Below are 22691 nucleotides of genomic sequence, written 5' to 3' on the forward strand. Positions count from 1 at the left end.
CTATAAAAATATTAAAATATTTTTAATACTAGAAATTAATATAAAAATAAGCTTTCTAAAGTAGATACTAATAGTAATAATAGAAATGTTTTAGTAGAAAGCGTAGAAGGTAGAGCGTAAAAGATAAAGTATAGTATAATATTAAATAAAAGCCTTTCTATTAGCTATAAAAGTAGATAGAAAACTATAGTAAAGGTAGTATTAAACTATAGTACTACGTAAGTAAACTATAGTTAGTAATAGAGTTAAGTTATAGTATAAAGAATAGTAGCCTAAAGAGAGTTATATAAACTTTATATATAAAGAATACTTTTTTTTTTTTTTTTATTCTATCTAATAACTTTCTATCTTAAAGAACTTTTTATATCTTTAAAAAATCTAAATACCTAGACTAAATACCTAGCTAAATACCTAGCTAAATACCTAGCTAAATACCTAGCTAAATACCTAAGTATAACTTCTAAGCTTAATACTAATACTAATATTACCTTAAAGATATTAAACTCTACTTTTCTCTCTATACTTACTACCTAAGTAGGTACTTCTAACTTTATAGTATCTAGCCTAAGTAATAGTTATTTAATACTACTAATAGGCTTAGTCTCTTATAGAGTTAGTATTACTAATACTAATATAACTTTTAATATCTTATAGCTTAGAGTGTAGATATATAATAGTAACTTAGGTAATATAGTAGTAACTTTTTATAATATTATTCTTCTAGTAAAGTTTAACCTAGAAAATCTAGTACTATATAATTATCTTTATATAAACGTACTTTTTATTATTAAACTATTTTAGATAAATATACTATTTATATACTATACTATAAAGAAGAAAAAAGATAAAGTTTTTATCTAGAAAAAATTTAAGTGTTAAAGAATAGTAGATAGTATATATACTTATACTATAATAGTGCTAGTATTTATAGTAGTATAAAAGTATATATAATATAAAAAACTTTATCTCTAGAGTTTACTCTAGAAGTTAGAAACGCTTAGAATTATTTAGAAAAAGAAAAATAAGCTACTAGTATAAGTATAGTAGTAACTAAACTAGTAAGCTAAGAAATAGAAGTTTTAGGCGCTTTAGAGTAACCTAAGTGTTATTATAAAGTTTAGACTATAGTAGTAAAAGCTTAGAAGTTATTAGTATAGATAGAAAATAGATAGATAGATAGGTAGGTAGATAGATAAAAGTAAATATAAATAGTAAGTAGTAGTTACTTAAGGTAGCTAATATAGCTAACTTATAAGTAATTATATATAGAATATAAGTTAATTATATAAATATTATATAGATATCTTAGATTATCTTAGAGACTTTATACTAGTAGTAGACTTACTAGATAATTTTTTAAAGTTAAGCGTTTATATAAAGCTAGTATTAGTACTACTAGTTAATAGTTTAGATAGCTATTAGTAATATATAATAAATATAAAGTAGTTAGTATATTATAATTATATATATAGTAAATATTATATTAGTAGTAGTATAGGTATAAGTATTATAAGTTTTAAATCTAGGCTTATATTAAAGATTTTTTAAGTTTACTTTTAAAGTCTAATTTTTTTTTTTTTTTTTTATTTAGAGTCTTAAGCTTTTACTTATTAGAGTATACTACTATTCTATTATAAATTCTATATTTTTAGTAATAATAAGTACTTTACTCTATACTTATAACCTATAATAAAGTAATTAAAAAAATCTATTTTTTTAGTATATAGAAGATAGTGTAATTTAAACTTATACTCTTAGAACTCTATGTTTTTAATATTAGTACTTTCTAATCTTAAACACTAACTTAACTTTATACTAGAGCTTTACTAAAGCTTTACTAACTAGAGCTAAACACTAACTTAGTAAGAATAAAAGCTACTTAATACGCTACTATAGAATAGTATCTAAAAGACTCTATACTCTATTAGCTACGTAAGAGAATACCTATATAGAATCTAGATATAATCTTACGTATATTACGTATATTATATCTATCTAGTAGTAACGCAATTTATTACGTATATATTAGTTAACTTAGGTAGTAAAATTATAGAGCTTTAGATAACTATAGAGAAATAAACTATAGAAATAGATAACTTTATAAGCTAACACTATAATATAGCTATAGATATTTCTATAGTTATAGAGAGTATAATTATAAAGCCTATTTATATATAAAAGTTAATATCTATAAACTTTTTCTAGTATATAAAAAAACTTTAACGCTACTATATATTAAAATAGCTACTATAATAAATATATATATCTAATATAATAGAACCTAGAGATATATAACCTATACTAGTATTCTAGTAAGTACTATTATCTAGTTCGCGCTCTAACTTAAAGAGATCTACTATTATCTAGGTCTTTAGAATATATTCTAGCTAAATCTAAGTTATCTTAACCTAGTGCGTTATTCTATAGTATATATTATTATAGGTATCTAGTGTATTAAGCTCTTATAATGCTTAGTATAAGATAATATAGCTAAGAGTAGTTATCTTTAGTAGAAGCTAAAGAAGCTATATAGTATAAAGTAGCGTCTTACTAATAGCTTTAATCTAGAGCTTTAGTAGTAGTAGTAGCTTATTATATCTACTATAGCTTACTAGAGCGCTCTATTTATAAACTTTCTAAGCTTCTACACTTAAGTAAAGACTATTATTCTATAGGTATAAGCTCTTCTCTTTATAAGCGTATAAACTCTTTTCTTATCTTCTAGAATAACTCTAGATTAAATTAGTTAACTAATATAGACGCGCGCGCGCGCTTATAATAAGTAACTTTAATAATATATAGTAGAGAATAATAATAAAGAGTTAGAAGAATTAATAGATATAGTAGGTATTAATATAGAAGAGTAGATTAGTAGAGCGTATTAGTAAGAAAGAGAAAGAGATAAGTTATTATTATTATTATTAGTATTTACGTAGTTATACCTATATTATAATAATATAATTAAATTATAAACCTAAATACTAAGTACTAAGTGCTAAGTAATAAGTAAATACTACTACTCTATATACCTAAAACTATAGTAATAAAGCTGTAGTAGTTTAAAGTCTAATATAGTAATATATTATTATATAATTACGTAAGTATATTATTATATAATTACTTAATATTAAAAAAAGTATACTATAGACTCTATCTCTTAGGCCTAGAGAGAATAGCTTATAGTTTATATAGATATATATATATCTATATAGTTTCTTATATAAAAAAGTGTACCTCTAAGATATTTTTTACTATCTTAACTCTAGAATATAAAATATAAGCTAAATAGTATTTCTATACTTTATAAAAGATAGCGTTTTAATTAAAGCTATATTCTAGAAGACTTAAGATAGTAAAGTAGAAATACTAAGATATTAATAGTTAACTATAGCGCTACTTAATAATTAGGTATAGTATATATTAATAGTATAGAGTTTAGGTAGTAGACGTAAAAGTAGCCTTTACTTTATATATATATAGGCCTCTTTAGAAGCTTTTATACTAAAATCTTATTACTACTAGTATAATTAGGCTTCTAATTACTAATATCTTTAAGTAGAAAGATTTAGTCTAGAGGTATATTAAGACTAAAAGGCTTAGACTTATTAGAGAATTTCTAGTAAAAAAGTTTAGTATTATAGTAACTAAGATAGTTACTAGCTATATACTAAAAGACTTTAGAGAAATTAGTCTACTTAATTAGATAAGCCTACTCTTTTTAAATTTTATTTACTTCTAGTAAAGCTATATTCTTAAATAAATTAATAAGCTACTTTTTATAATACTTACTAGCGCTATTTACTACTTCTACACTAACTAGTTAAGTATAAGCTTAATTAGAAAGAGTATTAGTAGCTAATAGATATAGTAGTTAGAAATAGAAAACTAGAAATATACTATTATAAAGTATTTTATTAAAAAGCTTTAATTTATATATATATCTCTTATAGATAATATAGATAACTATATAGAGACTAGTCTATTAATATATAAGTTTCTTAGAATACTAGCTAGTTTACTAGTTAGTTATACTTATATAAACTTTATTATTTATAAAGTATAGTAAAACTATATAGTAAGTAGAATTACCTTAAGTACTTTATTTTTACTATAAGTATAAAAGTTATTCTTTTAAATAGACTACTAAGTTACTATAGTAGTTTATTATTTTCTTAGTTTATAATTATTATTTCTAAATAGATAAAGAAAGATTAGCTTTAATATCTTTAACTAGATAGATACTACTATAGAAGTAGTAGCCTAAGTTTATAAAAAATAAAGGTATACTAATACTTAAATTAACTATATTATTTACTTAAAACTTAGTAATATATAGCTAGGTAGTTTAGTTATCTTATATATAGTTAATATATTACTAGAGATAAGTTTTAAGAAACTAATTAGCGCGCTTAGTTTATCTATCTATTTTAGAGTAGTAAGTAGTAAATAGAATATATTTAATTCTTAATCTTTAGTAGATATATCTCTAAAATAGAGCTATAAAGTTAGTATTATAATTAGATATAATAGTAAAAAATAGCTTATAATTTTAAAATATATTTATAAAGTAGTATAAAGTTTAATAAGTAGTTTTTCTATAAGTAGAGTAGAAGAGCTTATATTTAGTTAAGTAATTAATAATAACTAAAATATTTTAATACTCTTTACTATTAAAGTAGAATAGAAGTAGATTTTAAATAAAACTAATAGTTAGATCTAACTATTAAGTATAGAGAATAGAAAGTAGTTATACGTAGCTATATTTTCTATTCTATAGACTTTTTATATATTTATAAGTAGTATAAGTATTATAATACTATATAATAGACTAGCTTATTCTAAACTAGTAGTAGAAATTATATATTAAATAAAGTATAAACTAGAGACTTTTATAACTAGTAATTTTATAATTATAGTATAGATTAGAAATCTACCTCTAAAGTCTAGCGTCTCTAGTAATATAAAGCCTAGTTATATTAAAAAAAATTTAATAACTAGGTCTAGTACTAACTAAGGTAAACTTAGTTATACTAAAATAGTAGCTATTTTTATAGAACTATTTAGATAGCTTAGTTTTATATCTATTAATAGCTATAAAAGCTTATTAGACTAAAGAGTTATTTTTATAAGTAGTATCTAAAAAATCTTTAGTAAAGTTAAAGTTATCTTTATAAGTAAAAAAGTTAGAATTATAAGTATTTTTAGATAGTAGAGTATCTAAGTTATTATTAAAAATAGTGTTCTTATTTATAAAAGCTATATAAAGAATATACTACTATTCTAGATTTAAAAAGAAATTAAATTACGTAGTAGAAGCTAGTGTATAAAAAGTAGTAGTAATTACTAGCTATATATCTACTAAAAGTATCTTTAGCTCTAAGATAATAGAAGTAATAGTATAGCGTAAATCTTTAGAGTCTATAGATATATTTTAGAGCTAGTAACTAAGTATATTAGCTTTAATATTCTTAATTCTAGACGTATAAGTTATCTTAAAGTTAAACTAGAATAAAAATAAAAACTAGTAGACTTAATATTAGGTAAGCGTTTTAGTAGTTATAAAGATTTCTAAGTTTTTATAGTTAGTTACTACTATAATAAAGTAGCTAGAATCTATAAGTTTAGGCTTCTATTTTTTAAATACCTAGATAATTTCTATAAGCTTAAAATTATAAATATTATAGTTATATTCTATAGATAAGTACTTCTTAGAGAAAAAAGCTATAAGTTATAAAACACTCTAGCTATTAAGTTACTTTATAACTCTACTAGTAGTCTATATAGATATATTAGTAGTAATATAAATAGACTTAGAGAGGTTTAAATATTAAAGTACTAGTTTTTTATAAAGAATAGCTTTTAGTGTATTAAAAGCTTTCTAGCACTTAGAGATCTATACTAGTAGATTATAAATAGTATAACCTTTACTACTAAGGTTTTTAATATCTAGTATAACTTTAGTCTTAATTAACTTAGTAAGTAGAAGAGTAATAGAGAAATAGCGCTTAATAAACTATTAGTAAAAGCTTATATATTAAAGTTAGAAAGTAGTTATAATTATATTATCTTAGATATATAATTACTTAGCTCTTAGATATATAGCTAGAGATTTTATTCTAACTTTCTTTAGTAGTATAATAATTATAATATACTTAAATATCTCTAATTATTAATTATCTCTAGCTCTAATATATTAGTAATAAAGTTATTACTAGTAGATCTATAAACTAACTCTACACTTACCTATATAACTTTTTAGCTTATACTATAACTAAGAATAACTAGAAATATTATAATATATAGTAATAGCTAATAGAACTTACTATATTAATTCTTTATTAACTATAACTATAACACTATCTTTATCTACTAAGTATCTAATAACTATAATATAGTAACTATTCTATAGTTATACTTTTACTAGCTTTAGTAGAACTCTAATTCTACTACTATCTATATAATAATATCTACTTACTAAAGATAATCTATAAATACTTTATTTTTATTATTTTATTTCTTATTACTTTTTTTAAAAATCTTCGCTAAGACGTACTACTATAAGTAAATTTAACTCTATATTATATAGCTAAGGTATAGCTCTAACTCTATTTTAATTATATATATAGTAAAGTATATATAAATAGTATCTATACTTAGTAGAAAGTACTTAATTATTAATATATTAATAAAGTTTTCTAGAACTTTAGTAATATATAAAGCTTTAGCTACTAAGTACTTTATAATATCTAGATTTAAGTTATAAAAAAAGCGCTATATTTTATTAATAAGATTATTAAAGGTAAAGTTCTAGTAAAAAATAATAGTAGAATCTACTTATATTATATACTTTTATAAAAAACTTATAAAATAATAACTATTAATAGCTTTAGTAAGTACTATATTATTAGTAAAGTAGTTTTTAATAGTATATATTATAGTAGAATATTAATATAAAGTAGAGTAATAAAACGTAGTCTAGTAACTCTATATAGTAATCTTAATATAGGTATATTTTCTAAATACCTTATACTTACTATAATATAGTAGTAGAAATAGTATATATAATAGTAGTAGTTATAAAAATAATAAAGAAAGTTATAAAATTTACTATAATACTATCTTTTATAATTATCTTAAGAGAATCTAGAGAAATAAGTAGTAATAGTAATATAATTTAAAGAAAAGTAATTAAATAATAATAAAGTAACTTAGTAGAGCTTTAGTAAGTAAAGTAATATAACTAGTAAGAGATTAGTTTTATACTTATAATTATCTAGAAAACTTATAAACTATTTAAAGTACTAGTATAGTGTTTAGTATTAGATTTAAGCTATATTAATATATCTTTAGATTTCTAAGAGTAATTTATAAAATAGAAGAAGTATACTTTTACTAAGATTTTAGAATATATATTCTAATTATAAACTTTAAAATATATTACTCTATTAGTTATAAGCTAATAAGTATATATAATTATATTATAATTTTCTTAGAAATTAGTATTAAAATTCTTTTATAAAGTAGTTTAGTATTAAAATAGCTTTATAGCTAGTTTAAATTTAAAAGCTTTAACTACTTTAAAAGTAGTAGTACTAAGACTCTAAGCTTTAGCTTATCTATTTCTAAAGTACTAAAACCTTTAGTTATATATTCTTTAGTGTACTAGTAATAAACTTTACTTTTTTAAAACTAGTTTATAGGCTATAAAATTATTAGTTTACTAATAAATTATAATTATATATATATAGTAAGTAATATTACTAGCTATTAGAGATATACTCTCTAATAAAAAAAGTTAATATAATACTTACGTTAGGTTACTATTATAGCTAGAAGCTAAGCCTTAGTAAGAAATATTAAAACTTTAGATAGAAGTAATATATATACGCGCGTGTAGTGTAATACTTTAGATAGAAGTAAATATTACGCGTATAGTATAAGATATAATATAATTACTTATATATATAAGCGTATCTAAGTATAAGTAAAAACTATAGCTAATAGAAGCTCTATAAGAGATAGATAGCGTAGACCTCTAGAGCCTATATAAGCCTTATACCTTAAGAAGATTTAAAATACTACTCTCTAGCGTAGCTAGAAAGTAGAGTAATTTTATCTATAAATACTTCTAGCTATATTATTAAACTTTTTATATAAGCTATAGTACACTTTCTATACTAATATATAGTCTATATATACTCTATACTTTTTAGTAAAGTACCTTTACGCTCTAATAAGTATAATCTCTTTCTAATCTTCTAAGAGTATTTTATTACTACTAGAAACTTTTTAAAAAATACTACTTATATAGTAAATATAAAAACTATAGATATATAAAAAAAGATAAAGATACTACTTTTCTAAGTAGTTTATTAAGAGGTTATAATTTTAAAGCTTTTAATATTACTATTATAAGTTATTAGATATCTTATCTTTAGTATATAAGTAGTTAGAATTTATATATAGTTAAGTGTTATATAGATAAGAGTACTTAAGACTATCTAGAATATTAAATCTATAGTAGTATATAAATATAGCTTTACTTACTATAGTAAAAGAGCTAGATTAGTGTATATTCTATATAAACTTAAAAGCTATAGACGTACCTAGGTATAAATACGTTATGTAGTATTCTTATACTATAAAAATATACTAAATTTAAAGTTAGAGATAGCTATTCTCTATCTAGATTCTCTCTTACTAGATCTAGTATCTCTTAGTATTTAGAATAATTTTCTTTCTGTTAATAAAGTATTTCTCTAACTCTTAGGTAGTAAAGTCTTACGTAAAGAGAATACTATACTTCTTACTAGTAGAATATTTCTTATACTAAACTCTATCTCTTAGAACGCTACTCTTAGTGTTATTTATAACTTCTTTTAGATATAATACTTTCTAGTTAGATATTTACTCTAATAACGCTACGTATAGAATAGAAGTAATTCTAGTAGCTACTAGTGTATAAGATTATAGCTATTACACTTATATTAGTAATAGATAAGTAGGCTCTAAAGCTTCTCTCTCTAGTAGCTAGCTTTCTAGCTAGCGCTATATAAACTCTATACTCTTTATAATATCTATAATAGTAGTATTAATAGTAGTAGTAAAGAAGAAGTAGTATTATTAATTAGTTATATAATATTAGAAGTGTAAGTTACTATATAGGTCTAAAGGCAAGTAAGAGGTTCTAAGCGTAATGCGCTATCTTAAGTATAGTACTAGACTATATTAGGTACTTATATCTTAGCTAAACAAAACGTTAAAGCTACTTAAATTAGCTTAGCTATTGCATATAGATCTATAGAGTAGTTAGTTACTATTTAACAAAATAGTTAAGAATATACACATAATATATTTAAGCTAAAGATAGTCTGCGAACACTATAAATTTACTAGATAGGTAGCAAAATATTACATGTGCGCAAAGCAAGGCTAGAATACATAGAGTTTAATAGAGTCTTTGTAATGTAATTACTTTGCAAACTTGCTTTATATAGTAGAATAGCTTCTCGCAGATAACTGCAGTGTACCTGCTAGTCTATCTTAAGAATTAAAGTGCTCTAGCGCTAGTAAGAGCTTCGGGATAGCGCTGTCTTTAATAGAAGAGTTTGCGCTCTTAGCGTAATAAGAAAGCATTAGTTAGTAGAAGTCTCTAATAAGCGCAAGATTATACTACGCATTAACTTAGAAGCTTATTTCTGCTTAATGCATTAATTTCTACTTGTAAACCTTTTCTACACACCTAAGTAGCTAAGCTAATCTGTGTTAATAGTAAGTATGCGTTCTAGTCGCAACATGCGACGAGTGGAGTAACTTACACTGGGTCCTATCTATGAATTAAATTTCTCGTCTCGTCTAAGTTGCTCTTGGTCTTCGCGACACCCTCTTGCAGATTATTAGGAAGGAGCGAGACCAGGTTATACATGTCACCGCCGCGCATGCTGTATGCTATAGCGTGTGCGTCAGGGCCCGCCTAGGACCAATATGCGGGTCATCGCACCATTTTTCTCCGCCTCGATCCGCTGGCCTGATCAAGTTGAAGCACGATGCGATATGCCAGATCTCCTGTAGGTGGTTAGGGATTCGTTCCGTCCTGGAAGAGTGACTATAAGATCGGCGCCCTAGTTCTAGCCCTCCGAGGTTGTCACGCGCGCCCTATCGCCGGTGAACGAGCCCGGATTTATAGTCGTTACTTTTGCGTTCAGTACTACGATCACGCCCAGTTCTTGCGCTCGCTTGACCATGGCCTGCTGCAGATCTACGCGATGGCAGTCGGAGAATGGCGCTTCGTACTTGCGGCGGATGTTCGCATCGAACTCTGCCTCGTGCGCAAGTATCTTACCGCGATAGTTGTGGACAGTCAGTGCGATGGGCTCGCAGACACGATCGCGGATAGTGTCGTAAACAGACCAGTTCAGAAGGAGACGTGTAGCATTAGGTGTAAGTTGAAGGCCTGCGCCTATCTGGAATGCTGGTTAGTATAGACACCGATTGCAACCATCTGGTGTCGTAGACGTGAGCACATACTTCAGCCAGCTCCCTTGCGCCCTCCAATACCGTCACCGAGTGTCCTGACAAGGCACATTGTATCGCTGCGGCGAGTCCAGAGAGCCCAGCGCCCACGACTAAGATGTCGAGCTTGTGTGGCATAGCTGGCGTTGGTTCAAGTCGTGGCGGAAAAGGCAAGACAAAAGTCAAGCTGCGAAGACGAGTCGACCCAGCGGAACTGACGTGTGCAGGCGCGTCGTCGCCGTACTCGACTAACGTTCTATCGGACACGCATCTATCGCCGGCCGCAGCGCGTTTCGATGCGTGCAGGATAATGTCTCTTCCGGAGTGGTGTGGGGGATGCGGGGTTGCTTTAAGCCACCCTTGCAGTGCTTGCAGCACCCGGGCGTGCGCGCAGGTCGGCAACGCTTGGCGTGGGATAACAATGGTGGCAGCACACAGAACAACGGAGCATAATCCCAGGTGGCACGTCGAAAGATTGATGCTTTGTCGCTTTGGAGGTGTCGGTATCATTTGCGATGGGCCATTCGAAAAGCATGCCAACTAGCCTGTATCGCAGCACCTCCCCAATGCGAGATTGGTATTGTACGGCAGCTTGCTCGACCGTCGTCATGACGCTAATACTGCAACGATCACGGCCAGACGCTCGCTTGTACATCCCGTGGCATTCAAAGATTCCCGTTGCTCGATAGCTACGGAGATGCGCCGCGCCTCACGTCATGGGGTGGGGTAATGGAAAGACGTTCCGCCCTACCGTTGTTCAAGATATATTCCACGTCACTACGCGTCTGCAACAACATTCCACGCTGTTCGAACAAATACCATTCAACAACCATGGTCTCTCTCGACAAGCCAATCGTGCTCCATTACGAAGGCTCCATCTTCTCGCACCGGGTATTATGGTATCTATGGCTTCGCGGTATACCCTATGATGAATGTGTACATCATTTCCGTCTCTTTCAGTTGCGTCAGCTAAGAAGTCATCTAGATCCAGCCGGCATTCATGCCGCGTGAAGACCTTGAACTGCTGGGCGTCGGCTACAGAAAGATACCCGTCGTGATCATCGGAAAGGACATATACTGCGATTCTCGATTCATCATCTCCAAGCTAGAGTCTCTGTACCCCAACAGCGCTCTCTCACCTTCCACGCCAATGGATGTTGGTATCAGAAAGCTCTTCGAAAACTGGACAATCGACGGCGGCATCTTCGCCAACGCCGTGAGGATGATACCATACTGGCAGGAGACAAGCTTCCTATCGAATGAAGCCTTTGTAGATGATCGTCAGAAGCTCATGGGAAGGCGCTTCACCGCCGATGATATGGAGATGGGGCGGCCCGATGGCACGCAGCATTTGCAGCTCGCTTTTGACATGTTGGAGTCTACTTTCCTTGCCGATGGCAGGGCGTGGATTTTGAACACACAAGAACCCTCGCTAGCAGATATTGATTGTGTGTGGCCATTCAAGTGGTTGATGTCGGAGCCCACTATGAAGGACAGTCTTCCCGCGCGTTACTTCAACGCTGAGACGTATCCGAGAGTATTTTCGTGGGTAGAGAGATTTGTGGCACAACTGGAAAAGAAAAGGAAGAGAATGCCAATGCTCAAAACGCTGGATGGAAATACTATGGCACAACGAACTCTTGGCACTTCTACCTCACCAGAAAACGTTACATTCATCGATGACAATTCACATAAGCTCAAATACGGCGACGAGGTCGAGATATTTCCTTCCGATTACGGACATATGGGAAAGACTGTTGGGAATCTCGTTGGTCTTACAATTGACGAGGTCACTATCTGTAACAGCAAAAGCATCCGTGTACATTTTCCGCGCTGGAACTTCAGTGTCGTCAAAATCGCGTCTAAGTCCATGATCTAGACAACTGATAGATCCGATTTCCGTTCATCTTTCTCGCTACGGTTAGTGAATTTAGTGAGCTCGTTCCAAGGCAATAGTTGCTGTCTCATCGCTTTTCATCACCGAAGCGTTTTCCTATCGGTCACTGTAGCTGCTGTAACATTGCGTTATAGAACACCAGCGGACTAGATGTTTAGCAATTCGCACTTTAGTTTGTAGTCATTGCAGGTAAGCTGGGACATTTGAAACATAACGCTACGATGGAGATGAGCATATGAGCCCATGCAAAATGGTACGTCCGTGTCATAAGCCTTTTGTTATCGAATTAAATTAATCGTGGTTGGTAAAACTTTGCAGGACGGTATACATCGACCTCTGACGCAACACGACGACAGCAAAGTCACTGCTGTTCACGAAAGCTATTCTTCCTTGTCCGCAGCTTATGAGGCTAATGAATTGCCAGCGCCATTCTCCTTGCAGTAATAGTTCAACTCATCACCACCGATGTGATTCCCTAGCGATTGACAAAGGTTGAGCTTGCCGACTTCGGTCTGCACAATGTTAGCATGCGAAGGGTTCATGGAGGGATTCTTGTATGTCTCACCATCTTGCAATCGGCACATGTATCCCATTGCTGGTCGCCAGTGTTGCGATTCAGATATGCGTCGCATGCCTTTGTTGTTGCGTCGGCGTTGTACACGTATTGTCCGCCGACTTCATCGACACAAAGACCTTCCCTGTGGAGGTCGGCGTTGACGAAGGAGCCCACGAGGATGGGAAGTGCGGAGAGGACGACTGAGAAATGCATGACGGCTTCAGGTTTCGAAATAGCTCAGACAGAGCGAAGGTAACGACAGAATTGACTGTAAAAGCCAGGTGCACCAAAGGATTAAAGAGCGGAAGTTGGGTACTGCTCAGAACCGGATGTGGAAACAAGATAAATAAGTAAGAACTGATGATAGAACGGATCCTCGTTCATGCTTTCATGGCCATCACTACAATTGTCCTTTGTCCATTCTCGGCGCAATTGTGGCGAGCGCGCCCCTTCTTCCAAGGTTTTGAAACGTGGTTGAGCCACCGCGGTATCGAGGGACCGCACAGCAATGCCCCAATCCCACATTCCCTCGGCAGGTGAACCGAGTGCACTATTAGAGCGGTGTCCTATTAGAAGTCGGGAATTCTATGCCTTGTATTATTAAGGGTAGATGCCGAGAACCCGGAAAGGGTTTGCACTTCATGCGCTTCGGCCCGAAAGAACGATGCGGGCGTGCTTTTGTTACAGTGATACTCGAGGAGCCACTCGACTCATGTTGCGCCTAGCGAGACCCACTCAGAATAAGTAATCCTACGGCGAGCCTTTGGGTAGGTATGGAAGAACTATTCGTACTTCGAGACAGCAAATCACCGGACAACCATGAAACCAATCAGCCGCGCACCTGAACACGTTACCTAGGTTCGTATACTCCACCACTATTGATCCTTCATAAATCCCTGCCAAGAAATGTATTGACGTACCTGTTTACCAAGATAGCTGGAATGTCAAAATTGCGTCTCAGAACCCATGTTACGATCAGTCATACAGCCGACGCTGCCAATGCGGTGCTAACTTGCTCGCATTTCTTGACGATAAGTAGAGCACGCCTCCCTGATCATGAATTCTTCTCACCACCTTACCTGCCCTGTCACTCTTTTCGTAAAGTTCTACACATTCGTTTCACCTCATATATGTACTCGCTATAATGCACTCCACTTCCTTCATCACCCTCATTTTTGGCGCCGCTCTCGTCGCGGCTGCTCCCGCACCCGTCAAAATCGGATCGGATGACGTTATCCTCCACGGCAAAGGCCACTTCACCGTTATGAAACGATCTGCCTTTGAAGAGCTGGAAGCTGCACGCAAGGCCAGTGCTGTACCTCCGAAGCCTGCCTACCTTGCTGAGATTCACTTCTCCGGCAACGAGACCAAAACACCAGACAAGCAGCACTTGAAACGCGACACCAGCATTATCATTCCGAACCCCAACTCTCGTTTCTTGGGCTGGGATGTTCAAATGAGCCAAGTCACCAAGGGCGCACCGACTACTATCTCCGTCGCCTCGGGTTTCTCCATTAGTAACAGCATTTCGGTTGGGGCGAGCAGCACTTTGACACTAGTCAAGGACTTCCTCCAAGTCTCCATGTCAATCGACTACAGCCAGACGTGGCAAACGACTCAGACGCAAACCTTCACCGCCGAGGTCCCCAAGGACAAGTATGGCGCTTTTGTCAGTAACCCTTGGACCAACCGTGCGAGTGGAAGTGTCTGGACGGGTACCATCGGTGGTTATGGAGAGCTATCCGACTACCAGGCTGACTCGTTCGAGTCAAAGCAGTTTGACAATATGGAATGGGTTGATGGTGTTATCAGTCTTTGTACAGGCGACGAGTTTCCTCTCAAGAGATGCTTGGGCGAGGGTACACTATGAGGCTGGACAGCACATACTGACTTGACTGCGTGTCGGAATCGAGGATGCATGGAGGATCAAGACGGCTTCATAGATCCAGTACAGCTAATAATGTTCAAGTGCTGTTTTGTAGAGGAGAGCGTTTGTTGTGAGACCCATCGAGCATGAGGCAATCGCATGTCAAACACCCAGCACTAGGCCGAGAGCCTGGTTGATCATGCCTCTATACCTGCATCGTTCTGTCCATCCAAGGCTTCAGCGCCGCAAGGCCGATGACAACAGCCTCCTCTGTTCTAATTGTCCTGCTGCCCTGTCCCGGAACCAAATTAACCCAAGCATCAAAAAGCTCGCTAGCCATCGATTTGCCCAATCCTCTTGCCGCGAGAACCGGGTCGTTGGCAATAGCCGGTTCTATGCCGGCCTGGCCTCCGAACACAATAAGGAGGTGTTTAAAGGGTTTGTGAGCTTTGGCTTTGGCTGCAAACGTAGCAGACTCATTGCTAGTGTCAGTAAATAGTGAATAGACGGACTGGCCGCGTTCCGATGTTCCTATAGACATGTCATAGCCATCTGGGTATTCGCAATCGGAGAAGACGGCGCTGAGTGATGGAGCGCGTCGGACCGTGTAACCCCAGTAGTAGCCGCCTTCCTCACGTGGAAGACTGGCCGCGCATGCCGTAGCATTTAGTAGATTACATTCCTGCTGAGATAGGTGGGGCCAGTTGGGAGGTGCATCGGCGTTGGTGAAGCGAACGGTTGTGCGCATGCCTTGCTCAGGAGGGGCTTCTTTGGGGACAGGGACGCGGATGGGATGCGGCAGACCGCATTTGACGTATGCATACTCTGAGTCATGAGACAGAGATGTCCCTGAGCTGTTGTTCTTGGGTATCAATGATGCGGGCAAATGGGCTGGGCCGACAAAGACACCCTCGCGGTACCGACACCACTCGTGGCTTCGAAGATGGTGCGGCATATCCATACTTGGGAGATTACCAACCCATTTGAGATTCTGATGTTCCTTGAAGATGCTCAATCGGGGATCCTCGGCGTCGTATCGTAGATGAGGTGGGCATTCGGCATAAGACAATAAATGGCAAAGGAACTGGTCTGGGCTCTGCCATGCCTCATCGTGCTCCAGGATAGAGTCGAGGACTTGTTGCTTGGACCGTCCTCTGCGGATGTATTTTGGATCAACGACTCTGGGATCGACATTGGTCGGATCTTCATCGAATACGACGATTTCATCGACACAGTAGATGGCGGCTGCGCGTGCGATTCGTCCGACTTGGATAGTCTTGTGATCGGGCTTCTTGGCATTGAGAGTCCAGCTTCCGGGCAAAGCGATGGTGACGGTCCAGTCGCGACCTTTGGTTGGTGCGAAAAGAGCGGTAGGTTTAGAAGTATCAACGTCGTCTATTTGTTGCTCTTGGGTGTCGCGTTTGCGTTTCTTGGCAGGACTGACGTTGTCATGTGGAGGCTGATGCACGGCCATGGTCAGTCTTGGACTTGAGCTGGAGCCCTTCGAAGTCACGATGTCGTGGACAAAGATGGCGCAACGTGCTCTCGGGTAGCGGGTGCGGTCGCGGGAAAATGTGAATCGGTCGGTAGGTAGCATGTTGCTACTTGAAGGTCGCAACTTTTCGGCCTGTCTTGGCGCGCCCACCCCTGTCGCACCGCGGGCTTGCGGCCTGCGGCTTGCGGCACTCGGCGGCGCAACTGAACTTCCATATCTCTTTCCCACCATGACAGTGGTACAAGCGCCTCACAATATGGACGCGCACAGGTATGCCTAGCCACCGCCCCCTTCCTTGCTCGCACACAAAACTGACAACCCCGTCCAGGCCCACGGCGTCGCCTGCGACGCCCACCGGCACGCTCTTGGCCTTCCTCGCCCTCTACCTCACTACGCTCTTCTCCCTCGATACGTGGGCCGCCGCACGAGGCTCCCCCTACCGCGCACCAGGCATCGACAACTCGACGCATCGTCCTCCCGTCACGGCACCGGCACGAGGCAGCTACCAGGGCGGCATGCATGGTCGCGGTCGTGCTGGACCCGGGCCTGGTAGTCAAGCGCGGGGCCGTGGACACGCCGGGAGCGTCGCGCAGACGGGCGACTCGAGACCGCCGATTCAGATGGGTGGCACAGCTGGGTGCGGCGCTTGTTTGACCTAGGGCAGGCGACGCGAGGCGGTGGGCACAGCACTTGCATGGCTGACGATGAGTGGCGGCCTAGTCTTGAGCCTATCTTGACATCTTCATTGCTCCCTTTCGCACCAAGCGACTCGGTGATGCTACCGAAACTAACTACGCTCCCCTCCGCACATTCGTACTCATCAACGTGATCTTTTTGCCCTTCTTCTTCTTTCCGCCGGCCGGCTTCTTCGCGCCTTCCTCGCCTCCTTCTAAAGACATGGCTTGCGCTCGGGCAAGCATGTCCTCCTCGGCAAGCAAATCCTTCTCCCAGCCCTGCAGCCACCCATCATCGCCGTCATGATGATCCTGGGGCCCAAACACTGGAGACGTGCCTGCCACTATCGCCGTACCCCATACGGTCCGTGGCGCTGACGGGCTTGACGAAGGAGAAGCCAACGGAGCGAAGCCATCGCCACGCCGCCGTGGCCAGGGTGGCGACGTCGAAGAGTTGTCTCCATCCATGACGGGCTGCGCGTCCGGCATGCTGCCTGATGCTAGAGGCTGGAAATCGTCGGCGGAGAATCTCTCCGTCATGCTTGGACGTCTTCTGCGCGCAGATGCAAACTCGGCGTACTCGGCCTTTTCCGCGCGCTGTCGTGCCTTCTCCTCTTTACTCTCCTTCTCAACATGCCTCTTTCGCCTTTTCTCAATATCGGGTCGGAAGCGTTCCAGCACTTCTGGGGCGACTGTATCGGTCCAATCACATTCAAGGAAACCAACTTCACAGCCGTATGGTAGATGCGCCAGGTATTTTGTGCGCTTGCGCAATTCGTCATCGACTACGTGTCCCGTAGATACGTGCTCGACACGGGGAAGGATCGTTGAGGGGAACGAGGCGAAATTTCCGAAAGCCGCTTTCAAAATGCGGATATCTAACGGAGATAAGTAGTAATGCAATAGTGCTTGGTAGAAGAAATATTCGGCGGGCGTCTGGTGGTGCTCGTGGTGCTGTCGATTGCGAAGCTCTGCAAGCGTCAGAGACATGCCGTGGCTTGCTGCTGAAGAGTGCGAAGAGACAGACATGGCCCTGTCCTTGCCATAAGCGGTCCCGACCTGGGAATGGTCCTGTACAGTGTTCATGTCTGGCGCCGTCGTCTCGTTGAATACCATGGGCGCTCTCTTCATCTTGGGTTCCGCGGGCTTGCAGGCCTCGTCTGGGGGGTTTCCGATTCCTCTAAGCTTCTCCTTGGCCTCTCGGATATTCCGTACCGCCTTGTTGGTCCATTCCATGCTGTCTTCGGCAAACATGACTTCATCCTCTTTGCCTTGGTGCTCCAGCTTCACAATCTCTTGATCATGTTGGTCCAGCATGTAGTCCTCACCGCCGCGCATTATGCGGGCATAGTCGGTCACCTCGGCGGCATGATACCAGGGGATATCTTCGTCTTTGGTCATAGCGTAGGCGCCATCGCGGGGCATAGCCAAGGTGCTTCCCGCGGATCTGACAGCCAAGCGGAGAACTACATCGCCTCCCTCGCGGGGAGGCTCGCCCTCCTGGCCTGTGTACCAGCGCACTGGCCTCGTTTCAGAGGCGTATATGGTGTCGAAGCACAGCGGGCATTTGCTCGAACGCGCCCGTTTGTCTCGGGGCTTGGCGTCGTCTTCGGAATGCATGTAGCGGATGAGACATGGGAGACAGAAGATGTGGCCACACCTCGCCATCCTGGGGGCTAGGGGTGTGCCAAGGCAGATGGGACACGAGGCGTCTTGTGAAAGCTCGGAAGCCAGGATCTGCAGGACGTTGTTCCAGTCGAGGTGGACATCGGCATCGACACTCTGGGCGCGGTAGTCGGCGCGGGGGTCTACGATGAAGCGGTAGTTGGCGTGCACGTATCTGCATGGTGTTAGCGGAATCGTCGACACGGTGCTGCTCCCGCTGGGACTCTCACCTTGCCTTGTCTACGGCGTGGTAGCCCGAGCCAAGGCCCCACGTCGGGTTGCGCCGATAGCTCCTTGCGTGGCCATGGGCGGCATGGTTGGTTGGGCGGGGCGGCAAGCTGAAGTTCATGAGGTGGGTAATGGACGTCTGGCCCTTGCGGTTCTGGAAGGGACGCATGGCGAGAGACTCGGCAATGGCATCCTCGTCCGTCTGCCTGAAGCGCTTCGACGCCTTGTGCTGTTTCTTCTGCTGCTGCGAGTTGCGGGGAGTCGGCAATGACCGCGCGGGCGCGCCACTACCCCGCGGCTGCGTGGAGAAGCTGCTGGTGCTGGCGGAGGGCGTCTGCGTCTGCGTCTGGGCGGGTGAAGCGGGCCCCGAGGGAGCGGAGGCCTTGGACGAGGCGGCGGCGGTGGGCGGATTGCTGGACATGACGCCCAGCTAAGGGTTCACGAGCAGGACAAGGGCGAGTAATGCGAGTGCGGTGATATGTAGCTGCGAGGGTTGGCGTCCCCAAGAGGTGGCTTGGAGACGACGAGCGTCGCAAGGCCGAGTGGCGATGGTGCTCTGACGACAGCGTCTCCGCACAGACGGCTGCGATTGCCCTTTCGGATCACGTTGGCGCGGCTTCTTCTACAACCTCACCGATTCCGACCCCAACAGCAATCCGCCCCGACCTCTACCTCTACACTGCACCCCACGTGTCTCCGTCGCGGGCAGCCCGTGCTGCGCTCATGTCGTCCTGATACCATGACCCCGCAGTCCCACTAGACACTCCCCTCGACTGGTCGAGGCAACACGGCCTCCAGCGCCCACGATGCCCGGCCCGTACCTGCCTGGCAGCAGAAGGCACGAGCCGCAGTACTACCACCACGCGATGCCGCCCCAGACACACTCGCCCGTCCACCACAATCCCTATTCCGCGCCCTACCACCACCAGCAACATCACCACCACCACCACCACCACCACCAGGCACCGCACCATGGCCCGCTCCACGGCCCGCTCCACGCCTATGCCCAGCAGCCGCAGCCGTGGTACCCTTACCAGCAGCCGCCGCTCCAGTACGCCATGCCTCCGCGCCCGTTCCAGCCTCAACCCCATGGCTCGCCCGTCGTCGTCTCTTCGCAGCTGCACACGCTTCCCCCGCGCATGCCCACGCCAGCGCCGCACTCGCCCGCTGCCACGACTGTCGACGCCCCGCCGCCCTCGCCCCAGTCCGTCACATTCAGGCCTTTCTACCCGCCTCTGCCCTGGCTGTCCGCCCCCGACTCCGTCTTCCCGCCACGCGCGACACCCCGCCGGCGAAGGCGCAGGGCTCCCGTTCACATCGAGGACCAGGCTCTGGCCCTACCCTCGCGTGACGCCACGTACCTCGACCAAGGCACCCACGGCCAGCTGACCCCGTCCGAGGAGCCCGACGACTCGCAGGCTTCTACCATACCGGCACCCTCTGACGCTGATATCGATACTCCGTCCACCTCACACCCGCCTTCGGAAGTCGATCTGGCGCAATCTGCCCCGCCGTCTGCTGCAACACCATTGCCCGTACAATCGCCAGCCCAGCCTTCAGCCACTGTCAAGCAACACGCCCGCAACCCCACGATCCCAGCCGTGCCCCGCGTTCCTGTCAAACCAATACAGGCTCCCAGTGCACCTTCGATGACGCAACAGTCGGTTAAATCGCCCGCCGGCACTCATCAGGAACACACCCAGAATGGAGACACTACAGCAACAACACCCCACACAGGCCCAAACTCCGAAGAGACTCCAAAGGCATCTCCGCCTCGGCCGGCAGCACCAAAATCCTGGGCAGAGCTGTTGAGGGCAAAGAACACTCCCGCCGTCGCGCAGCCAGCTCCCTCTCCCAACAATACCTTGGCTGTTTCCAACGGCCCTGTAGTACCTAGCAACACCACGCTTGCACACGTTCTGGCGTCTTTCTCAGTTGACGCCGAGACAAAGGCTTCCTTTATCGAGCCTCGAGGGCTTGTAAACACGGGCAACTTGTGCTACATGAACTCGGTGCGACCTAACCCGCTACTCTACTCTGTGCCACGCTGACTTGTCTTGCAGATTCTCCAAGTACTACTGTTCTGCGTTCCCTTTTACGACTTCCTTGATCAGGTGGCAAAGCGCGCTGCGCACAGCTTCAAGTCCGAAACTCCTCTCGTGGATGCCATGATCATGTTCCTGCGCGACTTCCGACTCATCGACTCTGCCGACACCGTCGACCAACTCCGTCTTCGGCTAAAAGGCAACGAGCTCGAGCAGTACGGCGACCCGCTCACACCCGAGTACGTATACGACGTCATAAAGCGTCTGCCTCGATTCGACAATATGAAGAGGGGTCAGCAAGAAGACGCCGAGGAGTTTCTGGGCTTCTTGCTTGCTGGACTGCACGACGAGTGCGTCCACATCATCAAGAGTGGCAAGCAGAGCCAGTCCGCAGACGCCGTCGCATCCCCCGGGACCGCACGATCAGGCTACATTGATGGTGGATGGGAAGAGGTTGGGCACAAGCAAAAAACTTCTATTACACAAAATTCTGGGGCGATTGATGTTGAAAGTCCCATCACCAAGATCTTCGGTGGCAAGTTGCGGTCGGAATACAAGAGGCCAGGCGAGAAGGCCTCGGTCACACTTGAGCCGTACCAACCCCTCCAGCTCGATATCGGTGAGCCCAACACTAACAACATCTCTGATGCTCTCAAGAATCTTACGCGTCTCGAGACGTTGGACGGTGCGGCTCGGGGTTCCAAAGCTTCCACCAAACAAGTACATATTGAGACCCTCCCACCAGTCCTCATTCTTCACCTGAAGCGTTTTCACTACGACGAAAAGGGACCACAAAAGATTTGGAAGAAGATTGGGTACCCCTTGGAGTTGGAGCTGCCGAAAGAGGTTTTTCCCCCGCATAAACGAAGCAGCTACCACATCCAAGGATGCTTCCCGCGTTATCGCCTCATTGGGGTCGTGTACCACCACGGTAAGAACGCAAGTGGTGGCCACTACACCGTCGACCTGCGGCGCCAGGAGGGCAAGGAATGGATCCGAATGGACGATACCATCATCCGCCGCATCCGCGCCGAGGATGTCGCTGAAGGCGGCGCTGAAGAGGATCCCAAGGTCCTCGCGGCCGGACTCGAGCAACACCAGAGCGATATGGGGATGAGCAAGAACTACTTTGCCCGGATTGACCTGGATGAGCAAGGGACGGACAAAGGAGGCTGGAACCAAGTCAGTGGAGCCGAGAAGCAAAAGGATAGCATCAAGAAATGGACTGGTGCTGTCAATGGCACGACAACCCCCATCTCACCGGGCAAGAGGACGCCACTGCCCAGCGAGAATGTGCGCGACAACAAGGTGGCCTACATCCTGTTCTATCAGCGCATGGAGAATTGAAGAAGTATGAAGTAAATGGGCCAGGCCGAAAGTGACGAACCGGCCTCTATCCTAGCCGCTTTATGCACGTCACCTCAGAGCTCTACTGCAGCATGTACGACTGAGTAAAAATGTCACGACATGCATACCAATGAAGCGTGCAACAGATCTGCCGGGTCTGCATGGTTTACCGAGCAGCAGCGTGGTAGCGCCTTCAGGTTAATGTGATAGCCTGTGGCAGTTGTTGAGCACGCGACAAATAATAAAACGATCCAATGTTCACTCCTGCCCCATTCGTACATGCTCTGCTAACAACCACGGTACCTAGGTGCTGATGTAACCCATTAGGTTAGCTGCTTAGCCCACCACCCAAGGCTCACGGTCGTGACGTGCGGGGAAGAACGCACACATGATAAGAGACAGTGCA

At 41.0% G+C, this 22691-nt stretch overlaps 8 protein-coding genes across 8 annotated transcripts; 4 read left to right on the forward strand and 4 right to left on the reverse strand.

Moving 5' to 3' along the window:
* Nucleotides 1–10126: 10126 nt before the first annotated feature.
* Nucleotides 10127–10649, reverse strand: J4E83_000001 (uncharacterized protein; the record flags this gene model as incomplete). The annotated part of the gene is made up of 2 exons (XM_049326966.1): nucleotides 10127–10462; nucleotides 10527–10649. 2 exons carry the CDS (start codon nucleotides 10647–10649, stop codon nucleotides 10127–10129), a joined length of 459 nt encoding a protein of 152 aa, XP_049193111.1.
* Nucleotides 10650–11439: 790 nt separating this feature from the next.
* Nucleotides 11440–12390, forward strand: J4E83_000002 (uncharacterized protein; the record flags this gene model as incomplete). Its single annotated transcript, XM_049326967.1, has 2 exons — nucleotides 11440–11445; nucleotides 11497–12390. The coding sequence occupies 2 exons, from the start codon at nucleotides 11440–11442 to the stop codon at nucleotides 12388–12390; spliced, it is 900 nt and encodes a 299-aa protein (XP_049193112.1).
* A 419-nt stretch (nucleotides 12391–12809) lies between these two features.
* On the reverse strand, nucleotides 12810–13177 carry J4E83_000003 (uncharacterized protein; the record flags this gene model as incomplete). Its single annotated transcript, XM_049326968.1, has 2 exons — nucleotides 12810–12920; nucleotides 12974–13177. The coding sequence occupies 2 exons, from the start codon at nucleotides 13175–13177 to the stop codon at nucleotides 12810–12812; spliced, it is 315 nt and encodes a 104-aa protein (XP_049193113.1).
* A 931-nt stretch (nucleotides 13178–14108) lies between these two features.
* Nucleotides 14109–14834, forward strand: J4E83_000004 (uncharacterized protein; the record flags this gene model as incomplete). The annotated part of the gene is made up of 1 exon (XM_049326969.1): nucleotides 14109–14834. The coding sequence occupies one exon, from the start codon at nucleotides 14109–14111 to the stop codon at nucleotides 14832–14834; it is 726 nt and encodes a 241-aa protein (XP_049193114.1).
* A 202-nt stretch (nucleotides 14835–15036) lies between these two features.
* Nucleotides 15037–16428, reverse strand: J4E83_000005 (uncharacterized protein; the record flags this gene model as incomplete). Its single annotated transcript, XM_049326970.1, has 1 exon — nucleotides 15037–16428. The coding sequence occupies one exon, from the start codon at nucleotides 16426–16428 to the stop codon at nucleotides 15037–15039; it is 1392 nt and encodes a 463-aa protein (XP_049193115.1).
* A 154-nt stretch (nucleotides 16429–16582) lies between these two features.
* J4E83_000006 (uncharacterized protein) lies at nucleotides 16583–16985 on the forward strand (the record flags this gene model as incomplete). Its single annotated transcript, XM_049326971.1, has 2 exons — nucleotides 16583–16596; nucleotides 16655–16985. The coding sequence occupies 2 exons, from the start codon at nucleotides 16583–16585 to the stop codon at nucleotides 16983–16985; spliced, it is 345 nt and encodes a 114-aa protein (XP_049193116.1).
* Nucleotides 16986–17117: 132 nt separating this feature from the next.
* Nucleotides 17118–19314, reverse strand: J4E83_000007 (uncharacterized protein; the record flags this gene model as incomplete). Its single annotated transcript, XM_049326972.1, has 2 exons — nucleotides 17118–18840; nucleotides 18896–19314. The coding sequence occupies 2 exons, from the start codon at nucleotides 19312–19314 to the stop codon at nucleotides 17118–17120; spliced, it is 2142 nt and encodes a 713-aa protein (XP_049193117.1).
* Nucleotides 19315–20032: 718 nt separating this feature from the next.
* Nucleotides 20033–22285, forward strand: J4E83_000008 (uncharacterized protein; the record flags this gene model as incomplete). Its single annotated transcript, XM_049326973.1, has 2 exons — nucleotides 20033–20905; nucleotides 20957–22285. 2 exons carry the CDS (start codon nucleotides 20033–20035, stop codon nucleotides 22283–22285), a joined length of 2202 nt encoding a protein of 733 aa, XP_049193118.1.
* Between the last annotated feature and the right edge of the window lie 406 nt (nucleotides 22286–22691).

This window comes from Alternaria metachromatica, assembly GCF_023757995.1.
Source record: "Alternaria metachromatica strain BMP 0045 chromosome Unknown scaffold_1, whole genome shotgun sequence".
Classification (NCBI taxonomy): domain Eukaryota; kingdom Fungi; phylum Ascomycota; class Dothideomycetes; order Pleosporales; family Pleosporaceae; genus Alternaria; species Alternaria metachromatica.